This window comes from Rhagoletis zephyria, unplaced genomic scaffold (genome assembly GCF_001687245.7).
Source record: "Rhagoletis zephyria isolate East Lansing unplaced genomic scaffold, Rhagoletis_zephyria_1.1 Rzeph_scaffold_00027, whole genome shotgun sequence".
In the NCBI taxonomy this organism is placed as follows: Eukaryota; Metazoa; Arthropoda; class Insecta; order Diptera; family Tephritidae; genus Rhagoletis; species Rhagoletis zephyria.
The window spans coordinates 62,714-78,285 of NW_016157111.1; the positions used below are offsets into that span (position 1 = coordinate 62,714).

Here is a 15,572-nt window from a genome sequence, read left to right on the forward strand (position 1 = left end):
TTAAAATAATTAAGTTAACGGCCCTAAAGGCCAAATTCACAGTGCTGTACTGAAATTCTGTAGTTAACTGCCGATTCAGAGTTAACTTCGCACTGTGAATTTGGCCTTAAGTGTTTAGAATTCAACAAACAAATTTCAAATTTGTTCTACGCCACACATATGGTAAGTAAAAGTTAAAAAGCAATATTTAAATTGATTAACACGGTGTGCAAATTTGCATACATTAAGAGAGGAAACTGGTTACCTCTTTTAATATGCTTAAATTTAAACAAACATTTTTTAGAGTGCAGTTAACTCGGCAAAGATTTGTTTGCGTATTTCACTGATGAGGTGACGGTATTCTATTACAAGTTTTGTTTGGTATGGAGGGAAAATTAATCGAGTTGGTACGGAATTATCCAGAATTATATAATTTGACAGTAATTGCCAATTGATCATACTTTTTTCATAACATCAAGGAATTTTTTTCTCAGTGTAGATCTGTTACGATTTTGGCACCATTAGCTCCACTTCTGATTTAAACTACCTTCAAAACCGACGAATACCGCGATACAAGTAAACCAATTTTACTAGAAAGATATGTACTAAGTATCAATTTATTTGTCGAGTTGTCAAACAAAGTTTTAAAGACGTGGAAATTAACGAGTTACAGAGTTTTAGTGTCCTAATATAAAAGTAAAACGACGTATTTTTGTATGTATGTCAAGACTGATGCATTTAAACTTATTCGTGTATGTACAATTCTCAAATGACTACAATATTCGGAGTTAAATATTAATTCCGTTATTCGAATTTGTCTACATATGAAATACATATATACATACATATTATTTATGTAATGTTATTTGTTTATAAGTATTGCTAAACTATATATTTTGATATAACACATTATATTCTTTTACAATAATATCTTACAAATATTCCTTATTTATATAACATAATTTATATTTACTGTACAACGACTTCAAGGCAGGAGAACATACTTTTTCTAATTTTTGTTGGCAAATAATGCACCTACATATGTACACATAAATTAAATAATATGCCAATACTATCACTCCATTCTTGATATAGAAATATGTAAATTGTGGAATGTATGTACATAGTTACTTTATTTCTGATTCCTTCATTTATGTATAAATACGGAATTTTTCGATATCTTTTTGTAGCTATTTACTAATTTTATTAAATTTAATAGGTGTCTATGAATTTAAAAGGGTATTCACAATAATATAAATTTTGGTTTCAAACTGAACTGCAATTGAAATTTATTTCCTCTTGCTGAGTTACAGATCGTTTCAAAAATTTAAATTTTTTTCAGTGATCAATTCCGTTTGGAGGGACGATAATGCATACCAATGTATAGTCAAATCGAGCGCCAGTGAAGAGTCACTCATTTATGTAAGAATTGGTACAGGAATTTCTTCAGTATTTCAAAGCGATGCCTTTTGGGGTTTACAGAATTATTTCTTTTCGATTTCGTTTAAAGCAAGTGAATACATATTTTACAAATGAAAACGTTAAATGTCACAATTCATTCCCACCTACTTAACTTAATCTAAGAAATGGTCTTACATACAATATTAACAGTATAAGTATGCAAAAAAGTATTTATGGATTTTATTAAAGCTAGTTTCCATGTTCACAACGCTTAAAGAATAACTGGCAAAATTCATTTGAATTGCATTAGGGTGAATGCACCCATCCTTTATCTTCATATCTAGCATACATAACAATCGTTGATATGGCTTTAGTTTAATGCCTACATACATATGTATGTAGCTCATATGTATATACATATGTATTTGTACATATGGATATGTACATTTGTATATGCAGATTTATTATCTCCTAGTTAATGTTTTAGCTGCTCTTAAATTTATACATGAACATCATCAATGCCGTCGTCAGCAGCGTGCTCCAGATTTGCGCTCCTTGAAATTTCCGGGCGGAATTGCTTTGTCTTGAGGCATCAGCTTCCGGGGATTCGTCGTGCGCTTGATGGTCATCATTTCCTATATATGACATACGTATAAAAATGCATTAGTTTCATGAAATTTAAGTTACAAAGTGAATATGGTAAAACACTATTATCTGTATATCGTCACAATCAATGCAAAAGGTCCGATTTTACGAATTTCAAATTTTATGGAAGAGACAACAACCGTTTCAAATTTACACCCAAAGGAACAGTTTTGTAACTGTGCTAAAGATGGCATTAAAATTTGGTATGGGGTTTTATCTGAGGAAAAACGAACGGAATATTTAAAAAATGTAAGTAAATCATTTTGCATTCATGATGATGATATTTATTATGAATAACTGCGGAAATAACATACATACATATGCGGGCCCTTATTTATGGCAATGTATAAATGTACACATGTAATATTAAAAGTGTCAAAGCTATGTACGTGTATGTGGATATGCAGGTTTGTTTAGAAAGTAAAAAAAAAAACAAATAACAAACAAACAAATAAAACATTAAAACTAAACTGTACTATGCATATAAAATGTAAAACAAATCTAAAAAACAGGTACACTTTCAAAACACAAATTTTATTTTTTTCAATTTGTGGGCACACCTATGTTTTATACATCAATCTATTCATAATTTCTTAATAAATCGATAAATAGTGTAATTCATTTTCATCAAGTGCTTCAAAAGTTAGACGAGGAATAAACATTTAGATAGCTGAAATAATAAACAAAAAAAAGCTGGGATCACATTACGCTGTGCTAGTTGTAAATTTTGAGCAAAGATATTGGAAGTTGAACTTACTTAATTGGGACGTGCTGAATTCAATAGCATCCCCCGTTTTACAAGATTGGCTCCGCTTTTCGAGATAACGGTACTTGAAAATTTGATTCAGTTTTAAATGTTTTATAAATAACTCCCTAAGTTTTTAAGTTATTTTACTAAAATTTTGCACATACCGGGTTTTTACCTGCCTAACTGGAGGAGTTATATGGGAGCTAGATGTTATAGTGAACCGATTTCAATGATTTTAAGAGATAGTGAATGTATCATTAAAATAGTCGTGTGCGAAATTTTACTAAAATATCTTCAAAACTAAGGGAGTGGTTTTATAAAATAGTTAAAATTGAAGCAACGTTTCAAGTACCGGTATCTCGAAAAGTGAAGCCAATCGGGCATGTTGATTTGATTGATATCACGCTCGAAATATTCTGACTACAAGAAGGACCATCATTAGAAGTAGTAAATCGGGGTTTTTACACACTTCTAGTGAACATTTTATTGAAGCATTTTACAGGCATATTTAACGTTATAAGGACTAATAGTTATAACAAGTAATTTTTAGCAAAAAAAAAACCGACTTAAAAAATATATATATATCTATATATTTCATGATCCAATGATCGGATTTAAACCAAATTAGTATGGGACGACCACCTCTGAGACACTACCTTTCCGTTGCAAAAAGAATTATTGAAATCGGTTGACGTGGTGCAAAGTTATGCGGTAACATACATAAAAAAAAAATATTCCGACGAACTGATAACCTCCTCCTTTTTTGGAAGTCGGTTAAAAAGATTTAAATCGCTTCGATGCATTTTCCCAATGTGCCTTCAATTAAGATGTTTTCGAAATAAAAATTACGCTCAAGGTCTCGGAATATTTTATCTTTAAAAGTTGGTTTATTCTGAAAGCACACCTCTTGCTAAGGCACTATTATTCGTAATTGTTTGTAGAATACAATACATACTTCAAAAGTTTTTAAAAAGAAATGCTTCAAAAACTATACGCGGTAAATCGAAAACTTAGACAATTGTGAAAAGTAGAGTAACAAACTTAGAGTTACTTGCCATTTAGTTATTTTTTAGGGCACATTTTAGTTATCTACTACATATTAAGTGTTCACATAAGTACTAATTGCCCATAAAACTAGTATATGGTGTGCTTCGAAAGTTATGACATAATTAATTTTTCACCTTTTAAAATTTACACAAAAAATTCACTTGTTTTTATTTTTAATATTTTTTTTGTATAAAAACATCTATAACTCAAAAGTTATGCTACGAATTGATTTGAGGCTTCAAGTATACGCCTATGAATTATATCCAAAAGCAACCAGCTTAATATAGTTTACTGCAATGAAAATAAAGCTAAAAAACACATATACATACATTGACATTTCTGAATTATAGGAGAAATATAATGCATGTACAGTGACCCCGCACAAACGTGTGCACGAAAAATTACAGCTCTTTTTAACCGACTTCCAAAAAAAGAGGATGTTATCAGTTCGTCGGAAATTTTTTTTTTTTGTATGTATGTTACCGCATAACTTTGGACCACGTCAACCGATTTCCATTCTTCTTTTTGCATCGGAAAGGTAGTGTCTCAGAGGTTGTCCCATAATAATCTGGTTTAGATCCGTTCATTGGATCATGAAATATATATAGATATATATATATTTTTTTTAAGTTGGGTTTTTTTTTGTTAAAAATTACTTGTTAATTTAATAATTACGGGAACCAGTTAGTCGTTGCTTGCTTAATTGCATACATCGTGCAATTAGAGAAAACAATTAGGTTATACTTTATGACACTTTCTGTCCCTAACGCTCACAGTAACACAATTAATTTCATTGTATTGATTTATGCTTTAAATTTCTAATTTTTGAATGAAAATATTATAGCAAACTTTTCAAACATGATACTTTCATGAGTGAAAATACTCATTTAATGCCAAGGCATATAACAGGGCTGGGCAAGGCCGAGGCCGAAAAGAAACACATGTAAATTCTAAATGCTACAAAGAGCCACAAGAAAAACAAAAAAAAATATTTTTAAATAAAATTATTATTAGAAATGAAAAACATTAATTTTATTATTATTCTAATGTAAGTAAGATTCTTTGGCCAAATTTTCAAAATCTGGTTTTACGTCAGTTAAAGCCGTTCGTAACAGTTCTGTTAAATGTTGGTTAGTCTATAGGTACGTTCGTTTAAAATCTCCAGTTAAAAATGTTCAACAGCAAAATTCCGGCGAAATGTCATCTGTTCTCTCCCAAGAGAAAAATATCGAAAATACTAGGCGAGCTTGTAGGCAAAAAGTACACACGGTGAGCGAATTCGAGGGTTTTTTTGACGTTTCGCTTCATCGAATTCACTTTTTCGTATTTTTACTTTGAGTTCGCGATTCGCTCCGCTTTAAAAATGAGGACGAAAGAGTTGACCAAAGAAAATTTGACGCTTAAATGTAAAAAAACGCAAGGAATGCCGCAAAAAAGTCATCGTGTAAATGCACGAGGATTTTCGAAGACTTTTTTTAAAAGGGAACGGAACGTGAAAAAAACGCATGGTGAAAAGTCGTCGTGTAAATTGGCTCATGGTGAAATTATACCAGATGAAAGATTTGACACTATCATATTCTAAAATTTGCTTTAAAAATTTGTATAAGATAGCCGAATGTCAGGAAAATAAAACGTGAAGGCTGTTTTATTACTTCACCAGTTTATAATTTCACCATGAAAACGCATCATCATAAATACATATTTACAAATGTACGCATACTAATTTTAAGAATTACTCCAATATTACCTTCAAAGAATCTTAATTGAATCACTTCTCAGCCAGCAAAAAATCCGAAAACCGATCCGAAAACGGGGAAAAAGTCGAGGAAAACCGGATTTTTGCCCGTCTACCGATTCCATTTCCGCATACTTTAATAATCCGTTTTCCCAGTACAGTGTGCGGCAGAAAAGTATGTACACAAAAGTACCGAAAATGGTGGTGAAAAGGCTACGTTTTCGGCTGTTTTTTCTGAAATTTGTCTGATTGAATTTTTCCTTCAATACGCTTTCCTTCTGCACTTCGCAGATACTTTTTCATGGGTCAAAAAAAATAAAATAATAAAATAAAATAATTCTGGAAGCTAACAAATAGCGGCACACTCTTCTGCACGCTCAGCCACTGCCGACTACGCATGCATGCTTTCAAATGTTTAGCTTGAGCAAATAAAATACAATTATTGCTTTCAAATGAACGTTTTCCGGATACGAAAATTGATGATAACGGTAGAAGTTTTTTGTAAGCGTTTTCGGATACGGAATATTGAACTAAACTGCACTGTCGGCAAAATTAATGTTTCTTTGCTGGCTGGGTTCTTATGGGCACATATATGTACATACATAGTGTGACCAACTGTACGTAAATGACACGTACAGTACGTAAATTTGTAGCCATGTACCGTGTACCGAAGCTAACCACAAAATCACGAAAATGTACGTAAATTGAATCGAAGAAATATTGTTGTACGTAAATTTTATCGATAGGAGCGCACAACATACATAGGAACATGCAAATTTTGACTAATAAAAACTAAAAATATTATAATGAATCAGTTGATGGAAAGTGTAAACACCTCATTAAAAAATCGTCAAAATGACGATAAAATCGCCAATACTGGCAACGCTGTCTGCTGAATACTTTATTTGTGTTTTTCTTGTGTCCGTTAAAGGTGGGTAACTCAGCAAATTTATAGGAGTTGACTCAATGACTCCAACTCACTTTGGGGAGTCAGTTCATTCAACTAACTCATTTGAGTCTTTGTATATTAAACTCATTCGTATCGTAGACTCGTTTTGAGGCATAAGTGAGGTATAGCGGCCGTTGAGATAAAACAAAAATTAAAAGTGGGCGTATTGAACGCGTATTTTCTTTGATCAATCAGATTTGGAGCGATGAGAAGTTACAACTGAAAATCGAGACTTTGCGAGATCTTTTGTTTGTTCGGTACAACATTAAAATGACTTGTACGGAATTTTTCGAATTCGTAAAGAAGCAGCCTCAAATGCTGAAAGAAATTGCATCAGATGGAAAATACGCGTTCAGGAAAACTACTCAAAATCAATGAATTGATTACATAGGCCGACACTTTTGTAATTTAGCAGCAATTGCATTATTTCTGCTTTGAATGTATGTATGTACCTAAATATTTCTCAATTCGCAAACAAATATGCTGAAGTTTGTACGTCAAAAATGTGTTTGGATATCGACTAATAAACAGCAATAAAATCGTTTCCAAAAGTTTTCTTTAAAATTTTGTGTTGCTACAATCTTTTGTGTACGTAAATGAGTTTTTGAAAAAGTGGTCACACTATACATACATATGGACAGAAACGAATACCTTATAAAGGAAACCACGTAATTATATGAAAGAAATGTTTATGAAACTGTTTTATACACCGTTTTGTTTCTATTCGCCCAATATTTTTCCGCGTTTAGCTTATTTAAATATTTAATTCTAAAAAATATAGGCTGCATTTCTTTATCCATTCTGAACGTTTGGAATACACTTTTTTGTTTACGTATTCTTTAGAACGGTCTTGATAATATGTTACTGTATATTTCAAACGCATTCGTTTATCCTGCCTGTGAGATGGGGTTGTCTGGAATGTATAAAAAAACGCAGCCATAGTTTAAAAAACTAAAAAATCGCTTTCCATAACTTCCATTCGTACTGTCATCAGGTTACTTTAAGAATGAAAATTTAAAAAAATCGCTGCATCTTTTAGGCGCATCAATATTACATATGTAGTTACATCCCAAGCTAATAAAAGGGAGGTAAAAACATCCGGCACTTATAAAAAAATGATTTAATATTTTCTTCTACATACGTATCAGTGTAAATCCAGGTCCCGACGTGGTAAGTGAGCATAATTTTGTATGAAAATACTTATTTCTTGCAGACTTACTCAGTTTTGAACCTCTCTTCAGGAATTTCAGGCACAGGAACCTCCCAGGGCATGGGAACTGCACCTGGGTATAAACGCTTTCACTTAAAAATATTTGCCTGCAATGGGCAAGTAATAAAATCACTCGTGTTGAAATGATTTTCACAGACACGGGAGGAATCTTCCAATTGAACACCGCAGCTGTTCTCCCAACGAAGTCTTCTAGCTTCGGGCTAGGCGCCTTAAAGTATCACACTACTTTAACGTCTTGGCTCTTGCCATACAGAATGCAAGTTGAAAAGGGTTAAAAGTTATTCATCACTTGACATTATAGTCGGTGTTCAAAAGAGAGAAATGTCAAAATCACCTCCACCTTATTTAATATGCCTTGGTCAACTTCAAAAATATTCGGCGGCGGCGGCGACGCCGGCGCGTCTGGAAACGCCGGCGCTACTGCTCATACGGTAGATTTCAAAGAGCCATGAGGCTACTAATCTTATCATTTCAACTCGTCAGCGTTAGGCATTCGCCATGCCAATTATTCTATTATTATAATTATATTTATTTCATTATTGAATTAGTTTTAAATTTAAATATTGTTACTTCCTACTTGAATTAAAATTTTGAGTGTCTGGCGCTGATTGATGGGCGAACAGAAAAAGGTCTGAGGTATATACATACATACACACACGGATCTCTATGTTCTCTACAGATCCGTATGTACTATTTAAATTTAAAGAAAGAGAAAAACTTTAAAAGTTTAGTTATTGGGGTAATTTATGTCGCTCTCAAGAAATTTTTGCAATAATCTTATCAACCGTTATGTTAAATTACGGAGTTCTAACGATTTGTTGCGGATTACATATTGAAAACACGGTTGGTCTACTTTTTTCCCAAAAGTATTAACTCATCAACTCGAACCAGAACGGGTCGTTTTGACCCACTGTTGAAACAAATGGCTTATAGGTGGTTAAAATTTAACCAAAAATATGAAGCGCCCAATTTTTCTAAGGAGAACCGAATGTAATGAAAAATAATACTAATGTTTACCATAAAGAGGGAACTTTAACCCTGTGTAGAAAACATTGCGATGCGGGGGAGCAAAACCTTCCTGGGGAATGCTAACGTAATTTTCACACAGCCACCTAGTACTTGTATACGTATGTGGGACCCCAGAATAAAACAACTTACGAATGTAAATATTAGCAAAAACTGTGTTTGTTTAAAATATTAAGAAAAATCTACTTGTCTTTGTTTTATCTCCAATAATTGAGGAGTTAGATGCAAAGAGGCCCCTTCTATTATAACTGCTTTCTGAGATATTGGCGTTAAAGTTTTTGATGTGTTACAACTTTCTTGTTGTTGTAGTAGGTGTATAAGAAAGTAGTATTGTTGTAGTATTGAAAAGAATTGTCTACTGCGGAAAAAATCGTTAGATTACCAGTATTCGATCCCAATTTAACTGTAATAAACGCTTTCGTCAAAAAATATGTTACCTATGTTTTTTTTGAGTTACGCTATTTTTGGAAAAATTAAGGAGATCATATTCTTGTCCAGTGGCCCAAATTATGCAAAAGAAAACTAGTTTAAAAATGTAATTTTCATTTCGTAAAATTGTGTTTTATACAAGTAGTATTTAGTTCCTTCAAACGATGTATTCAATGTACATACATCATGAAAATTTTGTACAAAATTCCTTAGGCGCCGAATGCCGCCGCCGCGCCGATATTTTCGTAACTCGGCGGCGGCGCGTGAGGAATGACAAAAAACGGCGGCGGCGGCGGCGTGGCTCGGCGGCGTATACCTCTAATACATACATACAAGGCGAATTCATTTAAAAGTGTTAAAGTATAAACCTTGGCGAATTTATACATGATGGTAGCAAGGATACAAAAACGACAACCACAATGCCAATTGGCTCCATAGTTTACATGTATTTTACTTTTTCTTTTGATGGGTTAATTGATAACAAAACCCGTGTAAATACAAGTTTCAAACTTTGTGCAATATTTAAAAAAAAATACAAAAAGCTTTCGTAAAAAATTCGCGCTTTTTCAATTAGATTTCCTAAAAAGATTCTGAGTATGCAGTTAGCAGCCCATTGAATTCTATTAGAAAAAGGTATATGTTTCAAATGGATAAAAAATGTACCGTTGTTTTTTTAGATTTTTTCGTCAAAGATGTTACAATTTTCTTCCATATAGAAATAAACTGTGTGTATTCGTTATATGGAAGCAAATGGGACAAAAAAAGTTCTAAAAAATCAGCGGAAATTTTTTAGTTATTTGAAACGCCTAAGCGAGTTTGGCCGAGTCAAAACAACACGCCAGTCGTTTCTCTTCTGTGCCAACTGACCGCCAATTGGAAATGCCAAGTGAAGCTAAGTCCTTCTCCACCTGGTCTTTCCAACGCAGAGGAGCCCTTCCTCTTCCTCTCGTACCATCATCGCGACCCGCGTTGAATACTTTCAGAGCTGGAGCGTCGGTGTCCATTCGAATGACATGACCTAGCCAGCGGAGCCGCTGATTTTTAATCCTCTGCAATATGTCTATATTAGTGTTGCCAGATTTTTTTCCAGCCATATGGAATAAACGCATTATTTGTCCCAAATATACGGGATTTACAAAAACTTAACGGGACAAATGAGAAATAAAGCATTTGTATTTGTCAATGTTATTGTGGCTTATTAACATTTAATTTTAATATTTCNCTAAGTTCGGGTGGAGCCAAAAATTAAATACCCGGCGCAAGTATTAAATATATGTTTTTTCACCTTTCCGAAAGCTACCGCTAGGTGGTAAGCCGGGGTGTATCTATTTGAGTAAATTAGCGTACTTATATTTCGAAATATTGCAGTTTCAAGCGTTTCTGAAATTTACCGTTATATGAAAAGCGGCCGTAATTTTAGTCCGATTTCAATAATTTTCATGTGTTTTGCTTTTATGTGGCAAGCATAATAACCATACCGAGTTTGGTACAAATTGGTAGAACGGTTACCGAGATACATATATGCGATCATAAGTGGGCGGTGCCACCCCCGTTTTCCAAAATTTTATCACAAACGTATTTCTTGGTAAAGAATTGTTGCAAGCATCAATATCAATTTTGAGTGAATAATCTTCAGTCGATTTTTGTTTAAGTTTTCGTATTTCTGAAAACCGTTATATAGGAAGTGGGCGTGGTTACAGTCTGATTTCGCCCATTTTCAATACCAACCTACCTTGGATAAATGGAAACCTCCATAGCAAATTTCGTTGAGATATCTCAATTTTTGCTCGAGTTATCGTGTACACGGACGGGCGGACAGACGGACGGATAGACAGACTTCTCGATTTCTCTATTCNCCTACATACCAAATTTCGTTGAGATATCTCAATTTTTGCTCGAGTTATCGTGTACACGGACGGGCGGACAGACGGACGGATAGACAGACTTNACAAACAACCGTTATGTGAACAAAGTAAATATACCCTTGTGCACAAGAGCGCTCGGGTATAAAAATGGAAAAAGCGACAAAGTCTAAGCGGTAGAAGTTATAGCAGCTATTTCGGAGATCACCACATCTCCTCATCAGACTTCTTTTTTCTAGACTTCAGCAGGGATCGAATCCGCGTCATCGATGTACAAAGTCAGAAGCATTAACCACTGAGCTACGTACATCCCGTAAACTCTTGTTGCAAATTCATTTTTCCTTATTCAACCAACTACTATCAAGTGCAGCTGATTTGCCGCTATTTAAACCTGACAGCTTGGTTGTTGTTGTCAATTCTATACATGCGTTTTGCTTTCTTGTATAGTTTCCGGCAGGCTCTTCCTAATAAAATATTCGTGGTACAAAGCTCAATAAAAATATTAAAATTAAATGTTAATAAGCCACAATAACATTGACAAATACATAGTTTAGGAAGAGCCTGCCTGAAACTATACAATAAACCAAATAGATGTATGGAATTGACAACAACAACCACGCTATCGAGTTTAAATAGCGGCAAATCAGCTGCACTTGATAGTAGTTGGTTGAATAAGGAAAATGAATTAGCAACACGAGATTACGGGGTGTGCATAGCTCAGTGGTTAACGCTTCTGCCTTTGTACATCGAAGACGCGAGTACGATCCCTGCTGAAGTCTAGAAAAAAGAAGTCTGATGAGGAGATGTGGTGATCTCCGAAAAAGCTGCTATAACTTCTACCGCTTAGACTTTGTTGCTTTTTAAATTTTTATTAATAAAATAATCGTGGTACAAAGCTCAATAGAAATATTAAAAATAAAGCCTTTGCTTTAAAAGCCTAAATACGAACCAAACCCTAAAAACCACCAAAACCCATAAAAATCATACAGTTTCGTTCAAAATAATAGCAGCAAAACTCAAAATAATGCTGTTGGCAACTCATCTTTATTTATTTATTGTTAATAATTTTCATTTAAAATGTGGGTCGATCTATATCAGATGCTACATAAATAAAAGTTTCAAAGCTTGCAGGAAGTTTACAAAAACTAATTAAAATTAAAAAAATGTATAAGAAAATTTAGATTTTTTATTAGATTTCATAGAAAGATTTTGAGTATGCAGTTTTATATCATATTCAAACAAAGCTCCAAGTAACTAAAAATTACCATTGATTTTTTAGAATTTTTTTTGTGGATGGTGTTGCGAATTTTCTTCCTTATAACTAAGGTGACCATATTAACCAACGTAAAATAAAGGACATTTTTTTCAAAATGATTTGGGGATACATACATACAAACTGTATGATAAAAGTACCTTACCCATATCATAATTTAAATCAAATATTTACCAGTTAATTATGTTATTTAATTGTAGAAGTTTCCCTGCAGTAGCGAAAAATTAAGCCAAATCTTTTCAAGAACTTCGCCATCCTCACTACCAAAACGCGTTTACCCTAATTCATACTGCACGATGAAGCCAGCACACAGCGGTTCAAAATTGAGATTTAATGTTCATAATTCACCGGAGCCTTTATTTTGCAACCAACTTTTTATTAAAAACAAAACAAAAATATTTATTTTGGTGAAAATGTTTTTATAACATTTCAAAATTTTTTTTTGTGTAATTTTTTTACTTTGGGTGAACCATACAATTGTTTTCAATTAGTTTTTGTTATGTAACATTTATTAACTGGAACAGGAGTTACGTTTTCTTCAAAATTGCTACTTTTTCTGCATTTTGTACAAAAAAATGTTATATAATCAAATAAGAATTAAAATATCAGGCTCAACTGGTCTCTGGCAAATATTGTAATCTTTCATAAAAAAAGTAAAAAGTAATCAAATTAAGTGAAAAATGAAGGCTCCAGTGAATTACGAACACTAAATGCCGGTTTTGAACCACTGTGCAGAAGGGGGTTTATCTTCTTTCAGTGGAGCTGGAAACTCAGCGTGCAACACTATCCTGGGCACAACTTTCCCTGTGCTTTATAGATTGTACAAAGATTACCGATTAAATAGAAACTCTTAAGTGGGGTGAGAAACAAACTGGCGAAGGTTTTTATTATATTTTATAAGGGACATTTTTACTTTTCATATTGGGTTTAAAAACTTACCTCTGAAAAATGCAGAGCTGATTTAAAGGACAGTTTAAGAAATAAAGGACAAAAGGCGTCCTTTATTTTGAAAAAAATTATAATGGACAGGGGGTTAAAAAAAAGGACTGTCCTTTAAAATAAAGGCCGGATGGTCACCGTAGTTATAACGCATGAACAAAACTGACTTTTATATGGAAATTACTAAAAATCAACGGTAATTTTTAGCTATATTTCTCTTACAGAATTGCATGCAATAATGCTTGCTAATGACCTACTCACAATAGCCGCCTTAAAGCAAGACCATGCTGACTGGTAGATTACAAGTTGAAATTAATAACGAAATTGTCGAAAATTCGGGAAAACCCTTGTCCCGGCGGAACATTTCAAATTTAATGCAAAATACGGGATGTCCCGGCAAATACGGGACATTTGGCAACGCTAGCCTATATCGTTGTAAAGCTCATACAGTTCATCGTTAAATCGTCTGCGGTATTCGCCATCGCCAACTCACAAAGGCCCGTAAATCTTGCGCAGAATCTTTCTCTCTAAAACTCTAAGAGCCGCTTCATCAGATGTTTTCGTTGTCCATGCCTCCGCGCCATAGACCAGCACAGGTATGATGAGTGACTTATAGAGTGTGATGTTTGTACGACGGCAGAGGACTTCACTTCTCAATTGCCTACTCAGTCCAAAGTGTAACACTTGTTAGCAAGAGTGATTCTCCGTTGGACTTCAAGGCTGACATTATTACTGGCGTTAATGCTGGTTCCGAAATAAACAAAGTAGTTTACTTTTTCAAACTTGTAACTGTCAACTGTACCGTGGGTGCCAAGACGCGTATGCTCTGACTGTTTGTGTGATGACAGGAGATACTTCGATTCGTCCCCGTTCAGCATCAGACCCATTCGCTTTGCTTCTCTATCTAATCCCGAGAACGCAGAACAGGATTCCAGGATTTAGCGTATTGTGACTACCTGGTCTATGGTGGATTTGCTAGGTCCAAAGCCACACTGATAAGGCTCAATCAGTTCGTTGTCGGTGTGCTTCAGTCTTTCACAAAATATACTCGATAAGACCTTGTATGCTACAAGGCTGATCCCGTGGTAATTGGCGTGTATGGCGGGATCGCCTTTCTTGTGGATTGGGCGGAGCACACTTAAATTCCAGTCGTCGGGCATGCGTTCATCTGACCATACTTTGCATACGAGTTGATGCATGTACCTTATCAGCTCCTCGCCGCCGTACTTGAATAGCTCGGCTGGCAGGCCGTCAGCTCCAGCAGATTTTTTGTTTTTCAGCCGCGTAATCGCTATTCGTACCACGTCATAGGCAGGCGGTGAGACATCGACTCTATCGTCATCGACTGGGGCCTCGGGTTCGTCTTCTGCACTACTTTCAGTGCTGTTGCCATTCAATAGGATGGAAAAGTGTTTCCTCCATAATTTAAGTCCGTTCTGGACATCGGTCACTAGGTCACCATGGTTGTTCTTACAGGAGTTCGCCCTGGTCTTGAAACCTTTCGTAAGACGCCTAACTCTCTGATAAAATTTTCGGGCGTTTTTCTGTCGGCCAGCTTCTCAAGCTCTTCACTTTCACGTATTTCGGCCTCTCTCTTCTTGGCCCTATAGGCCAAACTTGTACCTTAAAAAGCTCGACATTTTCACGAACGTTGATTAATCGAGCAAACACACTAAAATTTTGAAATACAATTTGGATTTTTTTATATGACAGAAAAAGATGCATTACAAATTCATTAATAACACTAGTGTACACGGAAGAAGAACTTTGCAAAAAAGTGTTTTTAATTACACTGAGGGAAATAATGCATAGTAAAAATGAATACTTTATATTTGATTATCGTTTAAAAATGTTCGTATTTAAAACCAATATTTTCATACAAAATTTATTACGCACTTATTTGACTGTTCCCATCTGAGTATGTATGTATATGCAAGTGTACATACGCACCCCAAGCATGCAGAGCGCAGCACACACATACATACATAGTACAAATCGCGTGCTGTGGTGTTGATGGATATTCAACATTTGAAAGCAAATTTATATGGCTGGGTGTAGCTGAGTGCGCAAAGATGCTTGTCACAAGTTGTTGATATCCGGAGATGGTCGGTTCGAATTCCATTGCAGGCAACATGCAAATAAATTTTTATACCCGAGCGCACTTGTGCACAAGGGTATATTAATTTTGTTCACATAACGGTTGTTTGTAACAGCCAAAACGAATCGAGATAGATATAGACAAATGTATACATAAATGATCAGGATGAAAAAAGAAATCGATTAAGCCATGTCTGTCTGTCCGTCCGTC

General features: G+C 34.5%; 1 protein-coding gene across 5 annotated transcripts in view; it reads right to left on the reverse strand.

Annotated features, from left to right (window-relative positions):
• Positions 1-688: 688 nt before the first annotated feature.
• The window catches only part of Mmp1 (Matrix metalloproteinase 1), a 404,544-nt gene continuing 389,660 nt past the window's right edge, over positions 689-15,572 (reverse strand). For 3 of the 5 annotated variants that reach the window (XM_017616709.1, XM_017616717.1, XM_017616702.1), the window contains exon 7: positions 689-2,015. In XM_017616709.1, coding sequence (XP_017472198.1) covers positions 1,864-2,015 — 152 coding nt within the window. In that variant the 3' untranslated portion in view covers positions 689-1,863. The remainder of the gene's footprint in view (positions 2,016-15,572) is intronic. The other 2 variants (XR_001847613.1, XR_001847615.1) reach the window with 1 other exon arrangement.